The sequence below is a fragment of the Chlorocebus sabaeus genome, chromosome X (assembly GCF_047675955.1).
Source record: "Chlorocebus sabaeus isolate Y175 chromosome X, mChlSab1.0.hap1, whole genome shotgun sequence".
Classification (NCBI taxonomy): domain Eukaryota; kingdom Metazoa; phylum Chordata; class Mammalia; order Primates; family Cercopithecidae; genus Chlorocebus; species Chlorocebus sabaeus.
The window spans coordinates 132,865,766-132,891,397 of NC_132933.1; the positions used below are offsets into that span (position 1 = coordinate 132,865,766).

The following is a 25,632-nucleotide window of genomic DNA, read 5'->3' on the forward strand; positions in this document are numbered from 1 at the left end:
GTTTGAGAGTAACCTGCAGACATCATACCCCTTTGCCCCTAAGAACAAAGACATTATTTTCCATTGTTACGGAAATCAGAAAGTTTAACTTGGTACTGTTACTTAATTTCTAATGTATGTGCAACTTTTGCCAGGTGTCCCAATAAGATTCTCGGTTTTTTTGAGACAGACTCTCGCTGTGTAGCCCATGCTGGAGTGCCGTGACGTGATCTCGGCTCACTGCAACCTCTGCCTCCCAGGTTCAAGTGATTCTCCTGCCTCAGCCTCTCAAGTAGCTGCGATTACAGGGGCACACCACCACGCCTGGCTAATTTTTATATTTTTAGTAGAGATGGGGTTTTACCGTGTTGGCCAGGCTGGTCTCAAACTCCTGACCTCAGGTGATCTGCCTGCCTCGACCTCCCAAAGTCCTGGGATTACAGGCATGAGTCACCAGGTCTGGCCTAATAGAATTTTTTATATCACTTTTTTTTCCTGGTCCAGGGTCCAACCCAGGATCCCACATTGCATTTAATTGTCTCATCTTCTTAGTCTCCTTTCAACTGAAACAGTTCCTTAGCCATTCTTTTTCCTGACCTTGACATTATTTTATTTTATTTTTTGAGACAGTGTCTCCCTCTGTCACCAAGGCTAGAGTGCAGTGGTGCAATCTCGGCTCACTCCGCCTCCCAGGTTCAAGTGATTCTCCTGCCTCAGCCTCCCGAGTGGCTGGGACTACAGGCGCATGCCACCACATCTGGCTAATTTTTTGTATTTTTAGTAGGTACGGGGTTTCACTGTGTTAGCCAGGATGGTCTCGATCTCCTGACCTCGTGATCCACCCACATCAGCCTCCCAAAGTGCTGGGATTACAAGCGTGAGCCACTGTGCCAGGCCAGCCTTGGCATTTTTAAAGAATATAGGCTAGTCGTCTTGAGGAGTGTCCTTCAGTTTGGATAGGCCTGACATTTCCTCTCATCACATTCGGGTTGTGTTCTTTGGGCAGGAATCTTGTGGCACAGGTGTTGGGTCCTTCTCAGTACCTCATATCAGGAGGCTATGATGTCAGTTTGTTTAATTACTGGTGATGTTAACTTTGATTACTGGATTAAGGTGGTGTTCCCAGGTTTCTCCGGTGTAAAACTGCTGCTCTTTCTTATCTGGAAAGTAACAAACTTTTCTGAATGTCAGCTGAGCTGTGCTGATGAAGCCGAGACCCCTCCTATGCAGTGAGTGGGCTGTGTTCACTCACTGCATGGAGTCAAGTGGTTTTGGAGAACATGGAACTAGGTTCCAAGATTGGAGGAAAAAAGTCCTTTGGTAGTTCCACTTTGCAGTCAACTCACATTCAGAGGCATGACAACCCTCTCCAGAGAGTTATTCTTGACACTCTGTTTACAGAGGTGTTTGTTCATATTTTCTACCAGTCATGAAACCTAAAAAGTTATATCATCCTGCCTTATGTTCCTGGAAGGCCTAGTTTACCATCCTAAACACACCTTGTGAATCCTCTTTGTTATATTTTTATTGGACCTTAAAAAATTAAAGTGGAAGAGCTAAAAAAGTGAGACAAAGAACAAACGCCTTGAGTGCCAGCCCTGGCACTCTTGTCTGTTTGCATTTCTTTGGGAAAGGTTGTTTAAACTCTTAGGACTTCGGTTTTCTTCTCTAAAATATGGTTAATAGTAATTTCCTACCTACCTCACTGGATTACTGTGGCAATCAAATAGACCCTTGTTAAATAGATGAGAAGGTACTTCAAAATAAACCTCCATACAAGCACAGTGAGTTCCCCTAATTAATTCATGTTTCTTTCATCAGCCAAGATACCTATTTCCAGGAAATTGAAAAATAGCTTGCCAGACTTTCTTTGGCTTGCAGCAATGTGAGCAGGGCTGACCAGAGAGCCGAGGAGTCTGACATACCAGCCTTGTGGTTTAGTTTCTTCCGGATACCTGTGCTTAGCGCTTTTGCAGGGCAACTGGCAGGGTACAAAGTCCATGTAAGCAAGTGGCAAGGCAGGATGAGCAGGAAACTTGAAAGATTGTAGATAACATTGGGAACTTCTTTTTTTTTAATTCTGTATTTTGGTCACTCACTGTAAAAAAGTAAAATCTGACTTGCCCACACTTCTCTGATTTGAAGGTCATGTTTGTGTGTGCATGTGAGTGTGTGTGTATGTTTTCTAACTTACTCTGTCTATTGGGCAGGGGCTGGGGTAGGGGACTGTAAACAGACTTCATAATGAGTTTTATCCCAAATAATCCACCCTTACTTCTCAGGTAGAAGTTATTTTTAAATGTGTGCTCATGGGTAACTGGTCCAGTTTTATTTAAAATGGAACCTCGCAGTCTGTGGCATGAACTGAACCTACATGTGACCATTCTTTGAAAACAAGAAAGGCTGTTCAGGGCTATGCCAACTTGAGGCTGTCAGAACCTCCCCCACCTAGGCCGCCCTGGCCTTTTCTCCCTAGGATTAGGATCTTGGCCTGCATTTCCATTTACTTAGATGGGTCTGACATAGGCGACAGGCTCCTACCACACTGACTGAGTGTGTGAGCCATTTAAGCATATACAGAGGTCGTATTGGAACTCAGATGCTGGCTATGGCTGCTGAGGCTGCAGCCAGTTTAGGCCTCCCACCCACTCCCCCCAGTCCAGCCCTGGAGACCCTCATGGTCGGAGTCATGTCTGCAGGAAGGCTCCTTGTCTACCTACCCATTCATGGGCAGAAGTGCCACTTCAGGGACCCCTGAAGCAGAACCCACCTCTTTCTATACTGCTTAGAGAAGCCCAGAGTGTGGGCTCGCAGGCAAGTTCCAGGACGAGAACAAGAACAGGCAGGATTGTGCACACCCAGCACCTTTGCTCTTTCTCACCAATCAGAGAAATCATACCTCATTCCACGAGGAGGAGGGTGAGGGCAAGCAAGAAGATCAGGTGGGATTTGCCAGGCCTTCCAATGCCAGAAAGTCCTCCTCAACAGGTCAAGGTAGGAATGCTTATGGGATGAGAAAGTGTTTCCATCTGTTATCATCTACCATGAGATAATATTCTTTCCTGCAGCTTCTATTGCCAAGTTTCAGATCCACTCCCTGCCCCTGTACTGTTGTTGGATCAAAGGACACATATCATTCACATGACAATCCAGTGGGGAGGTAATGTGCTTTGATCTTGGTAAGGCACTAGACCAAATCTCTCGAGACACCCTCATGGTGGTTGGGTGGTGGGTATACAGCTGTACTGTGGGTGCCACTCACCTTAGATAATAGCATGAAAGGAAGGTGTGGCCAAGCAAAAGACCACCTGCTGTATCTTTATACAGATTAGTTGAGCCTAAATTCAGGCTCAACTAATGTATATAGTTAGTACACATTGTGTAACTCATTGGAAAACCATGCTCAGTGGAGCACTGTCAGTGTGAGCAAGCAGGATATGGGCTCCCCTGTTATTATAGTTCATCTTCCTGATTTTAGTTCGTTCTTATCTGTGAGGATTATTTGGATTTTTAGTTTATCATCTAACTGATCAACACCAATACCTAACAGCTCTTGAGTGCTTACTCTGTGCCAGCTCTAGAAAGAACATCTTGGGGTCTTGGTGACCCCAAACTCAGACTTAGCTGCCATGGCAACACAGGAAGTGGAGCAGAGTTGCAAGAAGGCTGTCTGGCTTAGTTCACTGTGGGAAGCCATTTCACCTCTCTAAGCCTAGTTTTCTCATCTGTAAAGTGGCCATGATAATAGTACCAGTGTCATACCATTTACACACATATGTACACAAATATGTGTCTGTAGACATTTAGCAGCCTAGTGGCTGGCGTCTAGACAGCACTCAGTAAACATGAACACAACAGCAGAGAGTGTGAATGGAGGTCTGAGCTCCAAATGGTCAGGGGAAGGACCTGGTCTGACTGTATCAGAACACATGAAGACTCACAAGCTGAATTATAGAGGCACTCACACATTACCTCTTGAGCCAAGGCTCTCAGGAGCCTCAAGGTCACCATGGGGATTGGCCACTACCCCTCCAAGCAGAACAGCTCCACTCTTACCTACTGGGTACAGACAGAGTGTGTGTGCGTCTGTCTCTGTCTCTGTCTGTCTGTCTGTCTCTCTCTCTTTCCCTCTCTTTCTTTCTCTTTCTCTCCCTCCCCGCCCTACCCTATGTCACAGGGATTCTCAGTTGAGGGAGATCTTGTCCCTAAGGGGACATTTAGCAATGTCTGAATGCATTTTTGGTTGTCACAACTGGGTGGGAAGCAGACTGCTGCTGGCATCTAGTGAACGGAGGCCAGGGATGCTACTAAACATCCCACAGTGCCCAGGACAACCCCACAACAAAGCACTATCCAGCCCTAAATGTCAGTGATGCCAGGTTGAGGAAGCCTGCTATGCGTGCCTATGTGTATGGCGGGTCAGGGGGATTCTGTGCATGGCTTTTACTTGGTAAGAGTCTAGGAAAAAATAGAAGACCAGCATTATGTAGTATACCTGGAAAAAGCCACCTGATTGCTAAGCACTCTGAAAAACTGCATCCCTTAGGAGAACCCAAGTATGGGGCCTGAGCCCAAGGCCAGAGGGGAGAATAGTCTGCAGAGAGTCAAAGCACCATTCACAAAAACAAGGTGTCTTGGGAGTTCTGAGTTGCTCCAGGCCTAATGGCATGAGGACACAGGGAAGCCACTTTGGCCGATATGAAAGGATTGTGTTTGGGGTTAGAGTTGTCCAGCTGAGAAGACAGACAGCCATGGGAGGGGTGGACAGCCTGTGGTGGATATGTGATGTAGGCTGCTTTTACATCAATGAAATGGTTGATACTGAAACAACGGGATTTTAGAAATTCACATCATGTTTAAGATGTATTCATTGTATCAAATGATCACCTGTTTGTTTCCCACCTTTATTTGGCCCTCTGCCTGGCATTGACAAAAAGGAGGAAGGTGTTCTCCTGGACACCAGGAGCTGGCCCTTTAACATGAAAACATATTGGAAAATTGTTCTGCACCTCACCCAGTCCAGTCCACATGCCACTTGAGGATTCTTTTCCCCTTCAAGACCAAGTTTAATATTGATCTGATCATATTTTCCCTTACAACCAGGACTGATTAGGTAACTCTAAGCCTCTGGTGAAAAATTGTCTTTGAATATTAGGGTGATTTGCCATTTTTATTGCTGTTTTTATAGATAAAAAAGTCAGTTTTAGCAATTCATGGTTCAACCTGCTGAGTATTGAGGGTGATGACTTGTAATTTCTGTATACATTACTTTATATCCTTCCTAGAGGAACTTTGTACAAATGCCCACATCCCTGTTCAAACCTCTAGGGAAACTGGGCATCTCAAGCTAAGCTGTTACCTGTGTCCTGAACAAGCAGCACTCACCAGGAGCCAAGCCTAGGCTGGCATACCTGTAATGGACACTTTCCCAGCAGACACAAGACAAGCTCCTGTGTTTTAACCAAGTGGCTCGTCCTCACCTTTTGCATCTGTCCAGTTGGGAGAAGAGAGATTCTTTCAAACCTGAGACCCTCCAAAAAACAGCCCCCATGCCTATATGTTGGCTGTGTTCCTCAGCATTTAAAAAGGAATGGAGAACCTCGAAGATTTGCTAAGTGAAATAAGCCAGACATAAAAGGACAAATACTGTATCATTCCATTTATACGAGTTATTTGGAAAAGGCACATTCACAGAGACAGGTAGTGGAAGGGTGATTGCCAGGGGCTGAGGGGAGGGGGAATGGAGACTTGAACGCCACTGAACTGTACACTTAAAAATGGTTAAAATGGTAAATTTGATATTATATGTTTTGTCACAATTGTTTTAAAAGGAGCCCGCATGTTCATTGCCATATGCTGAAACCAGATTCAACCCTGATGTTCACCTAAAAAGAGGGAGTAGGAAAGTGCCTGATACTCCTTCTTTACATTGTCATGAAACCTAAGTGAGATTAGGACATGGCATCATCAGTTGGGCTTCTTAAAATAATTCCCTTTCCACCAGGGCCATCTTAGAGAGACCATATATTCCTGTTGGGCTGAGAGCACTTTAGTGACTTTTGAGTGTGTGCTAAGCCTTACTTTTCTTCCTCTGAAAGGATGAAATTGTTCAGCTTTTCGGAACTAGGTGTCTTAGGAACAGAGAGCTCTGTGTTCAGACCCAGTAATCGTCCTTTGGCATATTTTTGGTTTTCCAGGACAGCTACTAAAGCTTATCCACAGTCTCCAAAGACAACGAAACCTCCCTACCCAGGGTCTCCTGTGAAGTACCGCTTACCTGCCCTTTCTGTTCAAGAGATGCCCAAGAAGAAAGCAGAGAAAGAGAAGAGCAATAAGGAAAGAGAAAGTACCTTGGCTCAGCAGGCTGCTGGCCCGCAAGGAGAGGAAACCCTAGAGAAGCATGTAGTGGACAAGCATGCCAGTGAGAAGCACGCTGCTGCCACAGGAGGGAAAGCCGAAAACAGCGCAGGTAGATGCTGCCACTGTGCCTTGGCTTTCCCAAGACGGTTCTCCTCAGACCCAATCTACATGCCATTCTCTCATGTTTTGGGGAGGGAGAGGGATTTTTCCCTGGGAACAAGTTCATCCCCTCGTGCAGCTTTCTCAGGTTTGCACGTTGCTCCTGAGTTCTTTCCTTCAGTCTTCTGAGGGTCCCCTGGAGGAGACATAGGGGCTGACTCCACTCATGGCTGTGGAAGCTCACGGGGATGCTGAGTAAGACAGGCTGCATCCAGGCTGCATCTGCACCTCACACAAGAGAAGATCTTCCTTTAGTCTTTCAGGCTTCTATGATGCAGTGAGTTCACCCAGATGGTGGCTGCTGTGGCACTTGCTAGTGACTTTGTCTTTCCTCCTCACGTTTCCATTGTCTTCCACTGTAAAATGCGTCCAGGGTTACAGCCAGCCCATGACAACTTCTCTTGCTTGGTGGTTGATTGTGCTAGTCTGGACAGCATTTCCCGTCACCACACTGGGTTGGATTTTTTTTCACTTCCAACTGGCAGCTGCTGTGTGAGTGGAGTCATTATGTTCGTTTCCCTTGATCTTTTCCTCTTGATGCCTCTCCTCTGGTGCAGCCTTGGGAAAGCCCACAGCAGGCACCACTGATGCAGGAGAGGCTGCAAAGATCTTGTCTGAAAAGAGAAGACAGGCCCGGCTGCAGAAGGAACAGGAGGAGCAAGAACGACTGGAGAAGGAAGAACAAGATAGGTATGCTAGTGCTCAGAGTTTTGGCATGATCTCATGTAAATGTTGTGTTGGAAAGAGCAGCTTGCCTTTCTTTTTACAGCGTTGGTATTGATAAAACTTGAAGAGAAGTATACAGAAGTATGGGAACCTAGAATGTCTGAACTACATGGAACGTGTTCAGGAGACTGAGTCTTATGTTAGATGTAATTATTAATAACAATGGAACTTTGTTCTTTTTGGAGGACCTAGAAACTCATAGCTCTTGGATCTAAGTGGCACAAGCATCTTCCTATTCTCCTCTTGGACTCTGGGGCCATGCAGGCCTCCTAGAGCTATCAGGGAAGTCTGAACTTTGTTTATAAAATGAGATTCTCCCTGGGAAGACAAGAGGTTCAAGATTCTGGTTTTGGTCTTGATTTTGATTTCCAAATTGTTTCCTCCATCAAATTATCCTAACTCACACCCCAAAGTGAGAGACAGAGGGTTGAGCAGTGTCCCCTAGGCATAGGGTTGCGTGGAGAGGCAACCTCATAGTCTTAAGAACAGTGAGGTATGGTGAATCCCATCTGGGAGCAAGACAAAAGACATCATTGTTGTGGTCCTTACACCTTGAAGAGCATCAGAATCATCTGGGAAATGCAGTAAAAATACATGGACTCAGCCCTGTTCTGTTTTAGTAGCTTGCCAGGGTTTGAGAACCCTGTGATATTAGTACAAGGGTACTTTGTCACAATACAGACAGCCCTTCCTTTTCTGACCTTTTTATTTAGAGAGGAAAGCATGTTGAAGGACAAGGTCAATTTTATCATTAAATTGATAAAGGAAGCTGTTAGGCTGATCACAGAGTAAAATCCAATACTGTTTAGAGAATTAACATGACAGGAAGCAGGCAATGCTGTAGCACTTCAAGGCCAGCACTGAATTTAGAGTAATAAATAATAGAATATTATTGATCCTTTAGTGACCTTGGTAAGTCTTTGTGGTCTCTGATTACAGGTTTGCTGATCTGTTTTTTTAAAGGGGCAGTGGGGTAGGTCTGGACAGTCCCTTCTTGAAATTTGGGACTTCTTTGATTGTTTTCCTGTTCCAGCCTTTTGGTCAATACAGACATGTTTTGTTTGTTTGTTTGTTTTGTCAAGTGGCATGCTTGGGCTGGTTTGGGTCGGCCTTAAGGTGTGTGAGGGGAGGTCGCAAGAGATAAAGGTGAATCACAGGACCTCAGGTGACAGGCCTTGATAATTGCAGGCCGTGGAGATGCCATGTAGGCTCTGAGCTGGTGAGTTACATGATTGTAACCGTGTGCTGAAGAAGGTGATGTTCTTTACTTTCCAGCTGCCAACCTCTGTCTCTCCCATTTTCTTCATAGCCCAGCTCCTGAAAGACTTGATTGAACTTTCTATCTTTATTTTCTCAACTCACATTTGGTCTTCAAACCTCACACCTACCACTCCTCCTCATTGCCTAACTACTAATCAGTTTCTTGGTTGTCTTTAGCCTTGTCAAACTTGTCCTTGCTTCTCTGGCCTCTGCTTCATAGCCTTCTCTGTCTGCCCTTCATCCCCTTAAATGTTGCCTGGGCTCTCAGCCCTTAGTCCTGGACCAGCTTCTCTCCCAACAAGCCCTCCCAAGCAGCACTGCTCCCTCCTGTACTGCCAGTGTCCCTGCCATCCTGCCAGTTTCCTCTGGCATCAAAAGATTTAGGGCCCACATTTTACACAAAAGCTTTCTGTTGAGCCTTTGTTGTGCTAAACCAACTCTATTCTTATCTCACTTCCCACCTTCATTTTCCCTTTGTCTTGTATTATTGCCTGTTTCTGAAGTTAACTGCAGCTTGCTTTCTAAACCTTCCATACTTTCTGGAGCAAGGGAGGCACTAATAACACATGTGTACTGATGACTCCTAAAAACTATGCCTGTGGCCCAAGCTCTGTCTAGGGCTGCATTGTCCACTATCAGAGCCTCTAGGCACATGTGGCCACCAAAATATACATTCAGTAAAATTCATTTCCCCAGCCACACCCACCACATTTCTGTGCTCAAGAGCTGCATCTGAGTAGATGTGGATCCACGCCACATTAGGCAGCACAAATCTATAGATTGTTTTCCTACTCAACAGAAGGTTCTGTTGGATAGCACTGGTCTGGAACCTAGAGATTATATTTCCGTTTGCAATAAGTTTTCATTTGAGTGTGTGCCATATACATCTCAAATCCAGCATTTCCAAAGCAGAACTTAGTATTTTTTCCCCAAACTTCCTTTCTCTTTCATGAGCTCTGCATTCCCCTCTCCTCAGGCACCCAAGTGAGAAGTCTCAGTGCCACTCTCAGCTCTTTCCTTTCCTTCTTCCTCCCAGTGGTTGTCAGGTCCAGTCTTCATCAGCTGTCACATTGGCACCTCTGTTCTCTCCCTTCCCTTCCAGTCCCTCCTCTCCTTCCTCAGCTCCAGCCCCCATTGCTTCTGATCTGGACTGCATCTGTCATATCCCAACTGAGCTCCCTGCTCTAGGTATCCTAAGAGTTTGTCCCCTGTCCACGCTGGGTCCACACTGACCTTTCTCAAATAAATGTGATTGTTCTCCTGTCCTTTCACAAGCCAGTGACTCCTCTGCCCACTGGATCCACCCAAACCTGTCAACAGGCCTTCAAGGCCTGCCATGAACTGGCCACTACCTGCCTCTTACCCCTTGCTTTCCTCCAGACACCAGTGTGCAAAACTCCCTGACATTCACCCATCACACGGCTCCATACCTCCAAAGCTGTGCTTTTACTTTGCCCCCACATGGACTTGTGCTCCTTCCTGCCAGACGTGTCTTCGTTTTTCAAAATGCAGGTCAAGTCTTGCTCCCTCCCTGTACCTTTTCGGGCCCTGTGCCTGGGACAGAACTGACCACCCCCAACTTTTCACCCATACTGAGCCCAGCTGTTCAGTTGACTAACATAGTTTCATTTGTTTACAGGCCTCTTTCCCCCAGTTAGCACCTTAAAAGGCTGGGACACAGTCTTTGGATCACTGGTGCCTGACGCTTGATAAATGTACAAGAAAGGAACAGAAGGAGGAAGAATCCTAAGAAACCATCGTAGTAGTAGGTCAAGAGAACAGAAGGGCTGAAGTAGTATGGTGAAGGTAGAACTGGAAAAGCCAGTCTCTGTGGACTTAAACAATGCCAAAGAAATAGGCAGATTTGAAGTTGATGCTGAGGTTTGATTCTAAGGTCTTAGGAGAATGGTACACTCAATAACAGGTAAAGAAAGGACATAAGGAATTGGTTTTAAAATATAAAAATTATTCATTTGATTTTAGGTAAGCTTATGGTGTCTACAGTACATCCAGGTGATTGGAGATGGAATTGAAGCTTGGGGGTGTAGGTAAACATTAGAGCAATACACTTGACCCCAAATGAGTTTTCCTCTCTCTTGCCAGAATATGAAGCTTTGCATAGTGCCACGTGGGAGGTGAGGAGTGAGGAAGGAAAGTACCAGACAACCTGGGGCTAGAACACAGCGGCCACCTCTTGGAATAAGATCATCCTCACATCTGTTTTATGTTTACAGTTAATAGTTAAAGCCACAGAAATGTTGCCAGATAAAATAATTTAGAGAAAAATAAAGTTACTTGAGTCAAACTGTGGAAAGCCCTATTATTGTCACAAACTGGTAAGGGAAACACTATCCAAGTCAAGGATGAGGGAACCAGAACAGAAGGGTCAACCAGGAGTCCAGACAAGCAGGTCCTAAGCAGAAAAACAAAAGTTGGTCCATTCCCAAACACAACAGGGCCCAGCCCCCGGGCTGTGGATGGCCCAAGATATAAAGTGAGATTCTTAGAGGTGGTGCAAGAAACCTTAGACCCCGGGTCCACCCTGGGGAAGGCACTGGCAGGAACTAGTAAGCAGGAGATCATAATGGGATTCCTAGATGTATCACTTTAAGTCATGTTAAGAAGCTAAAATAGCTACTAGGGGTTCACATGAAAGAATATTCCAGCCAGGCACAGTGGCTTGTACCTGTAGTCCCAGCTACTTGAAAGACTGAAGTGGGAGGATCACTAGAGGCCAGGAGTTCGAGATGAGCCTGGGCAACATAGTGAGGCCCCATCTTTTTAAAAAATCGAAGAAAAGAGAATATTCCAGTTAGAATCTCCCCACAAGCAAGGTCATGTAGCCAGGCTAAAGTTTCTTATCAAAGCAAGAGCTAGCCCAGGCCAGGAACCACAGGCAGAGGCCTTCGAGGCTGCTCAGACCTGGCTTTTTGCTGCTGAGCCTACAGGTGGCAGGTGGTTTTGGTGAGAGCTAGGGCAGGCGGGGGCACATGTGATGTGGGGCAGCAGGATGTGGCAGCAGCTGAGGCAAGAAGGGAAAGCCAAGAGAGGTAGGAGAGAGCCAGGGTCATTCAGCCTCATGCAGCACAGGGCTGTAGGGAGAGCCACATGGGCAGGACTTTTGGTAAGACATAGGGTTATCAAAGACTAAGGCTGTTGGTCTTGGGATTTAGGAGGTGAACAGAGATTTTGGAGGGAAACTGTTGAGAAGTGGGATAGAGACAAAGCAGCCTGAAGAGGTGAGTGGATACAGGCCCAGAATATAAGCTGGCTGTTAAGCAGTCATGAATGGGAGGCAGCTGAGAGAGGACTGAGGAGGGTTGCTTGTGATGCCTGAGACCTGAGCATTTTTCCAGGGCATGGAAAAAGTGCATGCAGAAGGATGAAACTGACAAATGAAGGGAAGAGGGGCTAGTGGGAGGGACACATAGCTGTGGAGGATGTGGAATTCACAGCACAAGTGGTGGCATTTCCATCTAAGCAGAGGAACAAATGGGGACATTTCTGAGCAGTAATGTCATAAAGGAGAGTTTAAGTAGCTCAGATCAGGTGACCTCGGTCTTCTCTGTAGAGCAGTTGGTGATAACCATCAACTAAGGAAAATGACAAAGATTGAGAAAAGTGGCAATTGGGACTGTGTCCATAAGGGATCCAGGGGATGAGGATTAAAAGGCTGGTATGCAATTGCCAGCAGGCAGATAACCAGCCAGCCTTGTTTAGCCTCTCTCTAACCAGTGCTTGGCAGCCCAGGAGTGGTCCTGGAGACCACCCAAGCCTGGAGTTGGGCAACAGAGTGACCTCCATGCCATCTCTGAAATGCTCACAAGGGTACCCAAGGCCTGGGGGACACAGAGAGAGAGGGAAGCAGATACAAGTAGACTGCACAGCACTAACCAGGGCAGGTCAGGAGAGAAAAAGGCAAAAGGATGGGGTGAGATCAGATCAGAGAAGGTTAATGTTGAAGGTTAGGCTTGTTTTAAAATGAAAACTTTTAAGCACGTAAGAATAGAGACCAGTGAAACCTACACACTCATCCCCCAGATTGAATAACTCAAGTTTAAGCCTGTGTCAGTGACGCGAGGAAGGTTAACAGGGAGTGACAGAAAAGGGGGTGAGGTGCTGGAGTTTCAGACAGGAGCCAATATATGAAGATCTTTCTCAAATGGCCAGTGACAGGGACAAGGGACGATGCATCCACTTAATGCCAAATGATAACAGTAATGCACAATTTTCTGGTACTTTGTATGTAATGAGGAAAGGGCGATGGACTTGGGTGAATGACAAGAACAAGGATGAAGAGGATGACAGGACTACACACAGGGCCAGGCACAGTGGCTCACGCCTATAATCCCAGTGCTTTGGGAGAATGGGGTGGACGGATCACTTGAGCCCAGGAGTTTGAGACCAGCCTGGGCAACAAAATGAGGCCTGTCTCTATTTGGGGGAAAAAAAAAATTCAAAAATGATCCAGGCATGGTGGCACCCACCTGTGGTCCTGGCTACTTGGGAACTGAGGTGGGAGGATCGCTTGAGCCTGAGAGGTTGGGGCTGCAGTGAGCTGTGATGGCAGCACTGCACTCCAACCTGGGCAACAGAGCGAAACCCTGCCTCTACAAAGAAAAAAAAAGGACTACACACAGAGCTGATGAACTTTGGAGGTTTAGTAATGACAGCAAGGGCAGTAAGCTCGGGGTAGCCCACAGCAGAGGGCGGTGGGGAAAATGATGAAATCTAATGTGCTGTCTGGTTCTTTGAGCAGAGAGAGAAGGAATGCTCTTCCTTGGAGAGGATTGTGAGGAACATGGTTTCACACAGGGGAAGCCAGGGTTTTTTTGTTTGTTTTTTTACCTACTTTGGGGAAGCAAAGTGTGGTTGAGGTAGAGAACTTGGTATATAAGAGGATGAAGGGGCTGGGCGCAGTGGCTCAAACCTGTAATCCCAGCACTTTGGGAGGCCAAGGCAGGCGGATCAGTTGAGGTCAGGAGTTCAAGACCAGCCTGGCCAACATGGTGAAACCCTGTCTCTACTAAAAATACAAGAGTTAGCTGGGTATAGCGGTGCATGCCTGTAGTCCCAGCTACTTGGGAGGCTGAGGCACGAGAATCACTTGAACCCGGGAGGTAGAGGTTGTAGTGAGCCAAGATGATGCCACTGTAATCCAGCCTGGGCAACAGAGTGAGACTCCATTTCAAAAAAAAAAAAAAAAAAGTATAAGATTTCCTTGGAGGTACTATGGAAAGGACAAGCAGGGTCTCATGGGCTTGTGGGGATTTATATTTTGGGTGGTAATGAGGACTATGGAGGTTCGGGGCCATAAGGATGTTCTTATATGTGTGCATCTGGGCACTTCTAAAGTCCTGATGGTAAAAAGAAACAGAGGCCAAGCGCGGTGGCTCATGCCTATAATCCCAGCACTTTGGGAGGCCGAGGCAGGCACATCATCTGAGGTCAGGAGTTTGAGACCAGCCTGACCAACATGGTGAAACCCCATCTCTACTAAAAATGCAAAATTAGCCAGGCGTGGTGGTGCATGCCTGTAATCCCAGCTACTCAGGAGGCTGAGGCAGGCAAATTGCTTGAACCTGGGAGGCAGAGGTTGTGGTGAGCCGAGATTGCACCATTGCACTCCAGCCTGGGCAACAACAGCAAGATGCCATCAGAAGAAAAAAAAAGAAACAGAATGGATTTTAAGGTCCTGGAGATGAAAATGGCAGGTCCTTTATGAAGTAGCTTATACATTAATTAATACACAATATATCCTTTGTGTGTTAACTTCTCTGGGACAATCATAATTGGCTCGTTAATAAAGGGTAAGAAATGAAATGGTATTTCAGTTAACCTTTAGATACATCTTGTTATTAACACATCCATTTTGGATAATCCTGTGTTGGACATACTTAGTATTTCATTGAGGAATCTAAGAAAATGGGAGCTTCTTTCTGATAGGTTCTATAATGCTCCTCTCCAGAATATCTGTTAATAATTTGAGTTGTCGCACAATGCTTCATAGGTGTTGTGACCTAATTTAGTGTTATCACGTATTGTTACAGCCTCAGGCTAACATATTTCAGTATTTATCTTTCTTTTAAAATATTTCTTGGAATGAATAAACAAAATATTTCCTTTGGTCCTACATAGGCTCTTAGCGTGCATGAGTTCTGAAGCTGACCATTAGGATGGATGGATGCTCTTTTTAAGTCTTGACCTTTTTATAACAAATAACAGCACCCCAGTAAGTCATTGGCACATGCTTCCAAATGAAGGTAATTTCTAAAAGACATACAGATTTATAGGTGCATTTTAAAGGACATTGGGGCTTGGAGAGAGAATTCATTTTAGATTGTAAAACCAACTAACATTTGAGAACCTTCTAGGGCCAGGCATTTTCATTATCACGGTAATGCCATAGAACAATAGTATAGCTTTTCCCATTTTTTAAATGGGCATTAAGAACATAGGTGACTTTCCAAGTGTCACACAGTGAGTGGCATAATCAGAGTACAATTTGGGTCATGCCCATACATCACATTGCCAGTGATTACCCAAGGAAAGTGGCGTACATGTGAGGAGGAGGAACGTTAGAAAGGTTAAAACAAGCTCTTGGACTTTACAGAATTTTCCTGTACTGCTTCGAGCTCTTTATCGCTACAACATGAACCGTTCATCTGTCTGTGGATAAAAACGTCTAAATGCCACTTAATTTTCATATATTTAAAGAAAGCTTAAATAGATTTCTAAAGATTGCCAAAATAAATGGAAATAAATGTTTTAATTTATTAAATGTCAAGTTTCTGTTGAGCATTTTCTTCCAATTGCTGCTTCATAAGTCACATACCAATTAGAACCCAATTGGTATGACTTTTTGAGTTCATCGTCACTGCTCTTAAATTGCTGACTGGCACATTTGTGGCCATTGAGACACTTCCCATTTTTCCTAGCTTTCGTTGGTTTTAAATATTTATTCTGCTTAGGTTTTTAAAAGAATTGTCATTCAATAAGAATGATGGCTTGACTTTCTCATCGTGGTCATTTGTTCATTGACTGAGGAGCATCTGTTTTCAATATAGAATGCATCACACATCAACACATCATTCATTGCTGTATTACAGAATTTAAAGTCAAGCCTGGTTAATATTTTTTGGTAAATATATGGACCAGAGTGGATTTCCAGGAAGGATGAATCATATTATTAAATGAATGCTTGTTGAAAGGTATGTGCGCGTTACCATGTGGAGCATTATTCTCGGCTGTCAGCACACAGTTCTCTGGCAATTTGCTTTTTGAGCATGTCATCTTCTAACAACAGTTGTATTCTCAAAAGGCTGGAGAGAGAGGAATTGAAAAGAAAGGCAGAGGAGGAAAGGCATCGCCTAGAAGAGGAAGCCCGAAAGCAGGAAGAAGAAAGGAAGCAGCAGGAAGAGGAAAAGAAGAAACAGGAAGAGGAAGAGAAAAGAAAGGCAGGCGAGGAGGCCAAGCGGAAGGCTGAGGAAGAGCTATTGTTGAAAGAAAAGCAAGAACAAGAAAAGCAAGAACAAGAAAAGCAAGAGAAAGCCATGATTGAAAAGCAGGTACTGTATGAGTCCTCAGATGGACTTTACTTGTTTTTTAAGGGCCTTGATAGTAGGTACAATTAGTTAAATTTCAATGACTCATAATATTTACTTGAAGTTTTTTCTTAAACTGGGCTGGTTATTAAGTATAAGTTGGGGCAGTTGCAGTGAAGTTGGTAATGTTTGCCATCTGTCAGTTTGGGTTTCCCAAAGGCAAACCCTGGGATAAGAATTTGGGTGCCAGCAGTTTTTTTTGCAAGCGAATCCCAGGAAGCCAGTAGAGGAATAGGAGAAAAGCCAATGGAAGTGCATTGATGCATGTGTTACTGTGGGTGACTGGAACACAGTCCCATTGGGAACCTCTGAGAGACTGTGGATCATGCTTTAGAATTGTCCAGCTGAGGGATGAGGAAACTGAACTACTTATCTACCACATCCTGCCCCTCACTGTAGAAGGGGAATTAACTCTCTGATCTGGCCACATGCACACTTCATGGTCCAGACCTGCCTGCAGACACAGAAAAGCCTTGGCCATGTATGAGAACTGTCTGCAGGTGATTTGCATGGTGAGCCAGGGGTATATGAATGAGGTCCAGCCATGTTTGCTGTGTCATCTAGTGGTTTGTGTAAATCCACGTTGAATATTGGAGCAGCATCCACTTTAGGGCAGATGATGAGATGAAGGAACATGTGCAAAGCCAAGGAATTACCACACTGTTTTCTTAGCTTATTAAAGCTTTGCCTTGATTTACCTGTTTCTGTTAGAAAGAAGCAGCAGAAGCAAAGGCCCGGGAGGTAGCTGAACAGATGCGTCTCGAGAGAGAACAGATCATGCTGCAGATTGAGCAGGAGAGACTGGAGAGAAAGAAGGTAAGGGCTGAGGGATCAGGAAGACTTAGGGTAAGTGAATAGGAAGTAAATCCAGTTCTCTTCTGCAGTGATTGGATATAATGATCCTAGGATTGTCAGTTAGGTCAAGTTCATTGATACTACTGTTCAAATCTTCTATGTCTTTGTTAGTTTTTTGCCATATCGTTCTATCAGTTATTGAGAAAGATTGTTAAAAACTCCATCTGCAGCCAGGCATGGTTGCTCACACCTGTAATCCCAGCACTTAGGGAGGCAGAGGCAGGAGGATCACTTGAGCCCAGAAGTTCCAGACTAGCCTGAGTAATACAGTGAAACCCTGTCTCTACTAAAAATACAGAAAATAACTGGGTATGATGGCATGTGTCTGTAGTCCCAGCTACGTAGGAGGCTGAGGTGGGAACATGACCTGAACTCAGGAAGTCAATCCTGCAGTGAGCCAAGATCGTGCCACTGCACTCCAGCCTGGGGAACAGGAGTGAGACCCTGTCTCAAATAATAGAAAAAAAAAACAATTCCATCTGTGATTATGGATTTGCCCATTTTTTCCTTTCAGTTCTGTCAGGTTTTGTTTTATATATATTTATCATGATATGCCTTTGGCTCTAGTGATATTTCTTGTCTTAAAGTCTCCTTTGACAGCACCCCTCCCCCGATGCCTTTTTTTTTTTTTTTTTTTTTTTTTTTTTGAGACAGTCTCACTCTATTGCCCATGCTGGCGTGCAGTGGTGCGATCTTGGCTCACCACAACCTCCCCCTCCCAAGTTCAAGCGATTCTCCTGCCTCAGCCTCCCAACTAACTGGGATTACAGGTGCACACCACTTACACCTGGCTAATTTTTGTATTTTTAGTAGAGGTGGGATTTCACCATGTTGGCCAGGCTGGTCTTGAACTCCTGGACTCAGGGGATCCTCCTCCCTTAACCTCGCGAAGTGCTGGGAATATAGATGTGAGCCACTGTGCTTGGCCTGACAGCCCTTTTATGATTAGTGTCTGTATGTCAAATCTTTTTCACCCTTCTACTTAAAACTTCTTCTGTGTGTTTTTATAAGTAAAGAGCATATAGCCAGGAATTGTTATTTTAATTCTGTTTGCCAGTCTTTCTCTTTGTCTTTTAATTGGAGTGTTTAGTCCATTTATACTCACTGTACTTATGGGTAAAGTTGGGTTTAAGGAGACTGATTATAAAGGCGTATTCTCATGGTATCCTAGGCCCAACCTGGGCTTTGTATTGCTATTGGCCTTGGATCCAGGAGACCAACCTGTGATCTTCTCCCCTGTGATGCACCTCAGCCTCACTTTCTGTAGGGTGGTCCTCTTTAATGGCAGGTGGTAATTTGTTGATTTATAGGGAGCCTAAGGAGAAGAAGGAGAAATATGGGATATAAATTGAATATTAATTCTAGATATGTACTAGTTAACTTCTCAAGCATTTGACCTCGTCCATGGGGCCAGAGGTGTACATCTCCAAAACTAGTGGAAAACCTTTCTATACTTGTTATCCTCTTCTGACATTTGTCTTTTACAAGTTTTCTGAGAAATGTGATGTTGCATGTAAACCAAGCTACTTTTATGTTTTCGGTTTTATAGTCCTCTTACTTGATTTTGTTTTTTGTTTTTTGTTTTTAGAGAATAGATGAAATCATGAAGAGAACAAGGAAAAGTGATGTGTCTCCACAAGTGAAGGTAGGAATTCAAATGACCATTTTAATAGTTTATGTACTAAGTAGAAAAGAACGGCAGAATACACTCAGTGAAATCGTAGGTCTTGGAGAGGATTAGCCAGAAAAAAAATGCAGTTTTCCTGCTTTGTTCCTGACTAGGTTAAGGAGGGTTAGGTACCTGAAAAGAAAGAGGGGCTTCAGAGATGGGATGGGTTAAAGATTTCCTTAGAGTAATGGGGGGTGGGATGAAGAGAGAGGCATAGTAGTCCATGAATAAAAAACAGAATGCTGACATAAAAATACATAAGAATAAGGGAAACACAGCTGAAGATTTAAAGAATTACCACAGAACAGGCAGATGGTCCAGGCTTAAAATATCATCGGATGCTTTTAAAAAGCACTTTTTTTTCTGTGTGATGTCAGCCTTCCCTCACTTCATTCACCTTCCATTTGTTTTCAGAAAGAAGACCCCAAAGTGGGGGTCCAGCCTGCTGTGTGTATGGAAAATAAGACAAAACCAGTTGTCCCCAACAAAATGGGTGAGTGTGACATCTGGTTCTTGGGTTCTTCCTTTTAGTAGCAAAAGCTCATAAGACTTCTTGCAGGGTAAACAGACCCATGGATCCCAAGAGGGTGACTGCTGGCAGGGGCCTGTGCAGTTTCCCTTCCCTGGGGATGTGTCTCCAGCACAGGGACTGTCAGCTCCACTTGGGAATCCACTGGGTTCCTTGGTTACTCCCATAATCCCAGCATAGGAAGCACTCTGGCTGCTGGCTCACAGTGCTTTCCAGGGAGCTTAACTGCTGGTCAGGTTTTATGACTATTAGGACCTGACTCTGCTCTTCTCCAGAGGTTCTGCACAGACACTGATAATGTGATTTGTCTTCTCTTCCCCTGTGTGAAGGTGATTATGTGGGGTTATTTGTGGCTCCTTCCACAAAAGATGCTGCAGTATCAGTGAAGCAGAGCATTAAATTAATTGCCTTGATCTATATTTCCCTGTTACTTTATTTAGACATTTTATGATTAATACAAGGGACTTTGTGTTCTCGATCAGAAATCAATGGATTGAACACCTGCCAGGAAGTTAATGGTCTGGGTCACGCTGCCCCAGAAACTTATCCCCAAGACATTTTCTCTAATGGGCTTAAGCCAGCTGGGGGACTCATTCATCTGGATGCCCTTGATGGGAAATCAAATAGTCTGGATGATTCAACTGAAGAAGTGCAGTCTATGGATGTGAGGTATATTCATTTCTTTTGCATTTAAGCCTCATCACCTCTCCAAATACTACCCTTTCTTTTAGTTGGTTTCTTCATCTTTTATACAACCAAATTACCTAAAGCAGGTTTGATTGACGTTATGGGCAAGCTCTCAGTGGTATAACATTCTAGTGTCTTGCGTCAGGTTCCCTAGAAGCAGAGCCTGAAACAGAGTTTCTAGGGCATGTGATTTGTTAGAGGAAAGCTCTTGGAAGTTTTTCAGGAGAAAGGGGAAGGAGGGAAGTCGCTAAGCAAGGATGCCTTCTCAGCTGACCCCATGGGGGCTCTGGAGGATGAATTTCCACCAGAGACAGTTCCCCTGCGCTTCTGCAGTTCTGGTTTTTCTAGATTCTTCTCAAGATCTCACAAGAAAGAAAAAGAAGAACCTGGCAGCAGCCTTACTCTGGCTGTTAAGAGACTCCTGATGATAGGCCCTCAGCCCACCACTCTTCAGAGGCTGGACTTTTTCCTTTGCTAGGCCTTACAGCTGGCACAATTATGAAATGCCTCCTTCCATCTCTAGGGAGAGGAAGAGAGAGAGAGAAAGAAAGTCAGGCTTGGCTGTGCTGGAGCTGGATAAGTCAGGGTGGATTGGAAGCCTCACTTTAGAGAGGAAGCAGAGGGTGAGGTTGGCTTTGCCAGTGATGACGTAGGCTGTGGTGGGATCCTTTCATGATGGGTCCCCCAACCTTAACTGAGCACTTCAGGCAGTTTCACATGAACTCTTCTCAGCACGATCAGATTCACACTCACAGGAGCCCTTACAGAGAGAAATGATTGTTCCCATTTTACTGGCAAAGAAACTGAGGCTGCAGGAAGGAAAAGCAATTCTCCCAAGGTGGCACTACTAGAAAGGTAGCACTGGGAGCAGTGTTAATTAGGGCTCTTCCTCAACTTGCTTGAACTTTTGGCATTGACTTTCTGTCTGAATGTCCCATTTAGAAAGTTCTGGAAGTTCCTTGCTTCTTTGTAGTAGAATGCTGGTGCCTGTGGGTTTTTGTCCTTTCACCCTTTGGGCATTGTGAGCTTGGCCATCACAGCCCTGCTCGTCTGCTTCCGTGTTCTCATACAAGGGACCTTGTGTCCACCATCTGTCCTTCTCAAATTTGAACCCACTTATATTTTTTACAATGTGTTACACAAAAACTCCGACTCTAAGTCCTTTTTCTTTAGAAGAGTAGTATAACAAAATATTGCAAATAGAATTAATATGTTGTGCTGTGTTGTCTGTCTGTCTCTCTCTTTCTGCCTCTCTCTCTCTCGTTCATCTCTTCTAGTCCTGTTTCAAAAGAAGAGCTTATCTCTATCCCAGAATTTTCACCAGTGAGTGAAATGATTCCTGGGGTGTCTCTGGACCAAAATGGAACTGGTAATGCCCGAGCACTTCAAGATCTCTTAGATTTCACTGGTCCCCCCACATTCCCCAAGAGATCCAGTGAAAATCTCAGCCTGGACGACTGTAACAAAAACCTTATCGAAGGATTTAACAGTCCTGGCCAAGAAACTCCTCTCAACACCTTCTGTTGACAAATACAGCATCTCTAATAAAAGGTACAGTCTTTTGATCATATTCTAACTTCATTACCTTTTAACTGGGGTTTGTGAAGATAGGCCTCTTGGATGGTCAAATTTTATTTGAAAAATGCAAACATGAATATATTATGGTATACTACAGCACACACAAGAATTGAGACAGATTTCAAGTAATTCATCTGCGAGCCTTCAGCGCCGAGCCGCCTTGTCCTAACCCTGCTGTTTAGGGTGTGTGGAGGGTGTGTAGATGGGAAGGTTGAGAACACTGGCTAAAGGTTTCACTACCAATCCAGCCTGAGTAGCTTTTTTATGGGCGAGGAAAGAATACTGTAGTAGTGTTGCAAGGTGATATGAGTAAGATGAATTTCCCCACCTCTAGTTTTGCTCAGTGACATCCCACATTCTATCTAGAATCATGCATATACATTGCGAGTGTTGGGCCACATGATTTGCTATTCTCTTGACCCATTCTGGATTCTTCCAAAGCAGACATCTATTCTTGGATCATACCTGAGGGAGAGAGAACTGCAGTTTTTGTGTCTCGAAGGTTTTTTCCCCACCTTTGGCCATTTTTTTTTTTTTTTTTTTTTTTTGCCAAAGTGCTTCCAGAAGCTATTCTCATTTGAGTAAGAGTATCTATGAGTTATATACACTCTGTAGTAAGGTATACTTAGTTATATATGTATCACATTTGATTTACTTGAGTTTGGAGCTTGTTTTTGAATAAGGAAAACATAATTAGAGTCTGTCACCAAATCCTTTAATAATTTAATAATTCCAATTGCTCCTCCTACTTTAGATTCTATTTTTGTTTCAAGAGAAGGGATCTCACTCTGTTCGCCAGGCTGGTGTGCAGTGGTGCAATCACAGCTCACTGGAACTTCAAACTCGTGGGCTCAGGAGATCCCCTTGCCTCAGCCTCCTGAGTAATTGGCTCAGGGGCACATGCCACCAGGGCCAGCTAATTTTTTTTAGTTTTTGTAGAGGTTGGGTCTTGTTATGTTGCCCGGCTGATCTTGAACCCCCGGCCTCAAGTGATCCTCTCTCCTTGGCCTCCCAAACACTGGGTTTACAGCCTTGAGCCACCATGCCTGGCGTCTATTTTAGATTTTTTTTTTTTTTTTTTTTTTTTTGGAGATGGAGTCTCGCTCTGATGCCCAGGCTGGAGTGCAGTGGCATGATCTCCACTCACAGCAACTTCTACCTCCCAGGTTCAAGTCATTCTCCTGCCTCAGCCTCCTGAGTAGCTGGGATTACAGGCACATGCCACCAGACCTGGCTAATTTTTTGTATTTTGGTAGAGACGGGGTTTCACCATGTTGCCCAGGCTGGTCTTGAACTCCTGGGCTCAGGCAGTCTGCCCGCCTTGGCTTCCCAAAGTACTAGGATTACAGGCATGAGCCACCAGCCTGACCATTTTAGATTCTTAAAAGCATTTTTATATTCTTGGCATTTTCTCAGTCACTTTATTTTTTATACTTCACTCCCATAACAAATTCAGTGGCCAAAATAACTTAGTCCAATGTTTTTATTTTTCAGATGAGGAAACAAGTTGGAGAGGCTACAGAGCTGAGGTCACTGTGTTTTTTGTGTACTTGTTTCTACCTGACCTCAGCTCTTGCCTATAAGACAAGTTTGAGAGACCATTTCTCTTGGTTCTTGGTGTGTGATGGGTCACTTTTAGAGTAAACCATATCACTGGTTTGGAAAAGCAGCTGCCTTCTTGGACACTTAAAATACTAATTCACCTGAGCATTCTAGTTCCCTGACAGTTAAGTGGCTTAATATTTATTAAGAGGTTTTTTGTGTTTTTAACATACTTTGACTTTAAAATTAGTTTCCCTTCAGTTCACTTACCTCACTATACAGTAGGGAACAGAGAATCCACAAAATTTATTAGAGTATTCATAGATCCTCAAATTTATTTCTTACATCTCTAAAAGAAATGCAAAACCCCTATCCAAAAATAAAAATCTCGACTAAATCATTTTATTCACACTGCTTGTATATTTTAAATTATGATTGGGTCTATTTCTCAAATTCTTCTCTACCAAAAGTGGTACCACCCCCACCAGGGGACGTTTGGAAATGTGTTGATGGTTTTTGTTGCCAGAGTGGCTGAGGGCATTTGAAAGATAAAGCTTGAGACATTAAACATCTGCAGGTTTTAGGAAAGTTCCGTACAAGGAAAATTTGACCCATCTAAAAGAATAGTCCTGTGTAAAATACTGTATCACTTCTGTTGAGAAATACTGTATAAGCCCAGGAGGAAAATATAATTAGCAAGAAGGTAGAAAGTGCCACAGTGTGTTGTGATCGTTTTAGTGAGAGAATAGTGCTACAAACGGCAGAGTACTTGGTTTTCCCTTTGATCTCATCTGGTTTTGTTTCTGAATTGACACAGGTGTTTGGAGAACCCGTAAAGCTGCTGATAGTCAAATCCAAGCTGCCAGCCGCCTGAAGAAGCTTCTGTCACCCTTACTGCTGGATCCCAAATTATTAGCTTGGAATGTAACTGTATTCCTAGGTAGTATGTCAAACACTGGCCACTCTTGGTAGAAACCTTGAGACTTTCACCTTGTTGGGCTTTAGCAAAGTTTCCTTTTACAGTTCTGTTTATGAGCTTCAGCTGCTGATAAAGCACTTCCTGAACTTCTCTATTATCATAGTGACCCTCTGAATGACCTGAGTGACTGGCTCGGCAATTCGCTTTATAACCATTCTTATTCCCAAAGTGGGAGCACATAAACATTTAGATGTCTTTTCTTGTAAAATATTCTAGACATTTACCCAAACTCTAGTTAAACATATACTCAACTTGCACTGTATATCTCCCTGTCTTTTTTGAGACAGAGAAGAAATTCAGGAGGTTCCCCATCTCCAGAGTTTCTCTGTTGGAAGGCAGTATTAAGAAGCCTTTAAAAAGTTATTGTTAAGCTTTGCCACCCGCAAAAATGCATTGCCCCACGTTATTCTTTTGGGGGTAAAGTAGTAAGTTTGGTTGAGGAAGGAAGTCAAAACAGTCAGTAATGATTTCTGTTCTCTTATGCATATTCATGTATACATGGGCAACTGAACCTAGCAAGGACTCTTTCATGTCACACCTTAAAATCTTCACGCTGTAGTCACTCCAGACCATGGAGTGACTTTCCAGCTGAATGAATCCTATGTCTCACGTGCAGGTGGTTAGTTTTCAATGTTCTTGCTATTTTTTTTTTTCTGTTGGATCTTGGGAGTTTTCTTTGTCTGCTCCTGTGTTTGCCCAGCTTTAATAAAACCAGGTGCAAACAAAAATCATAGCGTTCTGAAACAATAGGGGGCCCACATTGGACCCAGTATGTCACTTTAGTGGACTTTAACATTAAGAAAAAAATCTGAATGGGAAAAATGACACTAGAATGTATAATCCACACATTTTATGCCATATAATGGTGTGTTTTCTTAATTTTGTTTTTTGTGGCGAAATGTGGCTTTCTGATTAAAATGACCTTTTCTTTGAAACTTTTTGTTTTGACTTGGATAATTAAGGGTTTGGAAAGATTCATAATTCTGAGAGAGGTTTGCAACCAGGAGATACAAAGAAGTCTCAGTAGTAATCTTGTTCATGTGCTTTTACAGCCAGCTACATTTAAGAATGTATTAGTTACGGAAACTGTATGTGTATTTGTCTATACTCAATAAAGTACATGCTTCCATATATTGCGGTGCTGTCCATCTCGGCAAATACTGGCCAAGTCCCTTTATGACAGGCACACAGAAACCATAGCATGGTCTGGCTTTCAAAAAATGCCTCTCATCTTTCCTAGAGCCTTATTTTGCTAAATGTCTGTTTTCTTGTGATTTGTTGTACCTCACAGCACCACTGTGACCGTGGTGATGCCTCATTTGCATGATATGTACATTGTGTTTAATGTGAAATACATTTTCATTGAAGAGTCTGATGACTTGCTAGCATTTTATTTTTTCTGTAAGCTCAACGTGCTGAAACCAAACCAGGCTTTTAAAAACCTGTGTAGAAGAAAACCAAAAAATCCTGTGTGGGTGTCCTTTCCCTGTCAAACTCATTAAAAATTCCTTTGTTGCCAGTGCCAAGTGGAGTCAACTGCATAAAGCTTATTAAGTGATGACTATCACTAGAACACAGTGGACTTCTGAATATAGTAAAAAGTTGCTGTTCTTTCCTTTTTTTTTTTTTTTTTTTTTTTGGGAGAGACAAGGTCTCACCATGTTGCTGAAGCTGCTCTCCTAGGCTCAAGTGATCAATCCTCCTG

General features: G+C 43.9%; 1 protein-coding gene across 7 annotated transcripts in view; it reads left to right on the top strand.

The window, feature by feature from the left end:
• Window positions 1–25,302, top strand: part of MAP7D2 (MAP7 domain containing 2) — a 110,991-nt gene extending 85,689 nt beyond the window's left edge. For all 7 annotated transcript variants that reach the window (XM_007991247.3, XM_037986393.2, XM_007991254.3 and 4 more), the window contains 9 exons: window positions 6,177–6,448; window positions 7,056–7,188; window positions 15,806–16,052; window positions 16,800–16,904; window positions 18,532–18,588; window positions 19,027–19,105; window positions 19,624–19,810; window positions 21,106–21,379; window positions 23,766–25,302. In XM_007991247.3, coding sequence (XP_007989438.1) covers window positions 6,177–6,448; window positions 7,056–7,188; window positions 15,806–16,052; window positions 16,800–16,904; window positions 18,532–18,588; window positions 19,027–19,105; window positions 19,624–19,810; window positions 21,106–21,355 — 1,330 coding nt within the window. In that variant the 3' untranslated portion in view covers window positions 21,356–21,379; window positions 23,766–25,302. The remainder of the gene's footprint in view (window positions 1–6,176; window positions 6,449–7,055; window positions 7,189–15,805; window positions 16,053–16,799; window positions 16,905–18,531; window positions 18,589–19,026; window positions 19,106–19,623; window positions 19,811–21,105; window positions 21,380–23,765) is intronic.
• The last annotated feature ends 330 nt before the right edge of the window (window positions 25,303–25,632 follow it).